At 64.9% G+C, this 975-nt stretch overlaps 1 protein-coding gene across 1 annotated transcript in view; it reads right to left on the minus strand.

Annotated features, from left to right (window-relative positions):
- The window catches only part of EMH_0080630 (uncharacterized protein), a gene marked incomplete at both ends in the record, with an annotated part of 2,437 nt that overhangs the window by 1,075 nt on the left and 387 nt on the right, over nucleotides 1–975 (minus strand). The window contains 2 exons of the mRNA XM_013500282.1: nucleotides 1–103; nucleotides 213–973. Coding sequence (XP_013355736.1) covers nucleotides 1–103; nucleotides 213–973 — 864 coding nt within the window. The remainder of the gene's footprint in view (nucleotides 104–212; nucleotides 974–975) is intronic.

Genomic DNA, 975 nt, shown 5'->3' on the forward strand with positions numbered 1-975 from the left:
TGCTGCAGCTGCATCTGCTGCTGCTGCAGCTGCACCTTCTGCTGCTGCACCTGCTGCTGCTGCTGCTGCTGCTGCTGCTGCTGGAGGTTTGTGAAAGAAGTGGCTGCAGCAATGCTCCCCCAGCCCGTGCACCAGCAGCACAACCCCCCTCACCCTTCTCTCTCGATTGGGGGGCCCCCAGAGGCCCCTAAAGGGGCCCCCCACCCCTCCACCTTGTTGATAGTTTTCTCCCCTCTGCAGCACCTGTTGCTGTTCCTGCTGCTGCTGCTGCTGCTCTTGCTGCTCCTGCTGCTGCTGCTGCTGCTGCTGCTGCTGCGTGTTTTTGTCGTGGCGCCACCTGTACACCTGAATCCTCAGCCCCTGCGCGTTGCAGAAGGAGGAGACCTCGGGGGCCCCATCAGGGTCAGGGGGGCCCCCCAAGCTGTCTGTACACTCCACTGGGGTTGAGGGGGCCCCCCCCTGACAGTTGAGGGGCCCCCCGTGGTTGGAGGGGCCCCCTGCTGCAGCAGAGAAGGGGGCCCCCTGCTTGCTGGGGGCCCCCAATGGGGCCCCCCAGACGCTCGGCGGTGTTGCTGCTGCTGCGGGCTGCCAACACCTTGCAGGGGCCCCCATATCTTCCCTCTGTCTGCTGCAGCTGCTGTTGCTGCTGCTGCTTCTGCTGCTGCTGCTGCTGCTGCTGCTGCTGGTCCTTATACCCCAGGGGCCCCCTAGAGACATCAAGGGGGGCCCCCTAACACCAAGGGCCCTAACCAGGTACCCTGTAGAACCCCATGCATTGGGCGGCGAAGCAAACTGATGCAAACTGCTGCTGCTGCTGCTGCTGCTGCTGCTGCCTCGTTGGGCTTCGTTAGCGGTTGCTGCAGCAGCAGCAGCAGCTGCTGCTGCTGCAGCAACGCAGCGACACCTCGGGGATTCATCCCGTTCTGCCGGCCGCAGGCGAAGCAGCAGCTGCTGCTGCCGCTGCTGTCGCTGCCT

This window comes from Eimeria mitis, genomic scaffold (assembly GCF_000499745.2).
Source record: "Eimeria mitis Houghton genomic scaffold, Emh_scaff5225, whole genome shotgun sequence".
Taxonomy (NCBI): Eukaryota; Apicomplexa; class Conoidasida; order Eucoccidiorida; family Eimeriidae; genus Eimeria; species Eimeria mitis.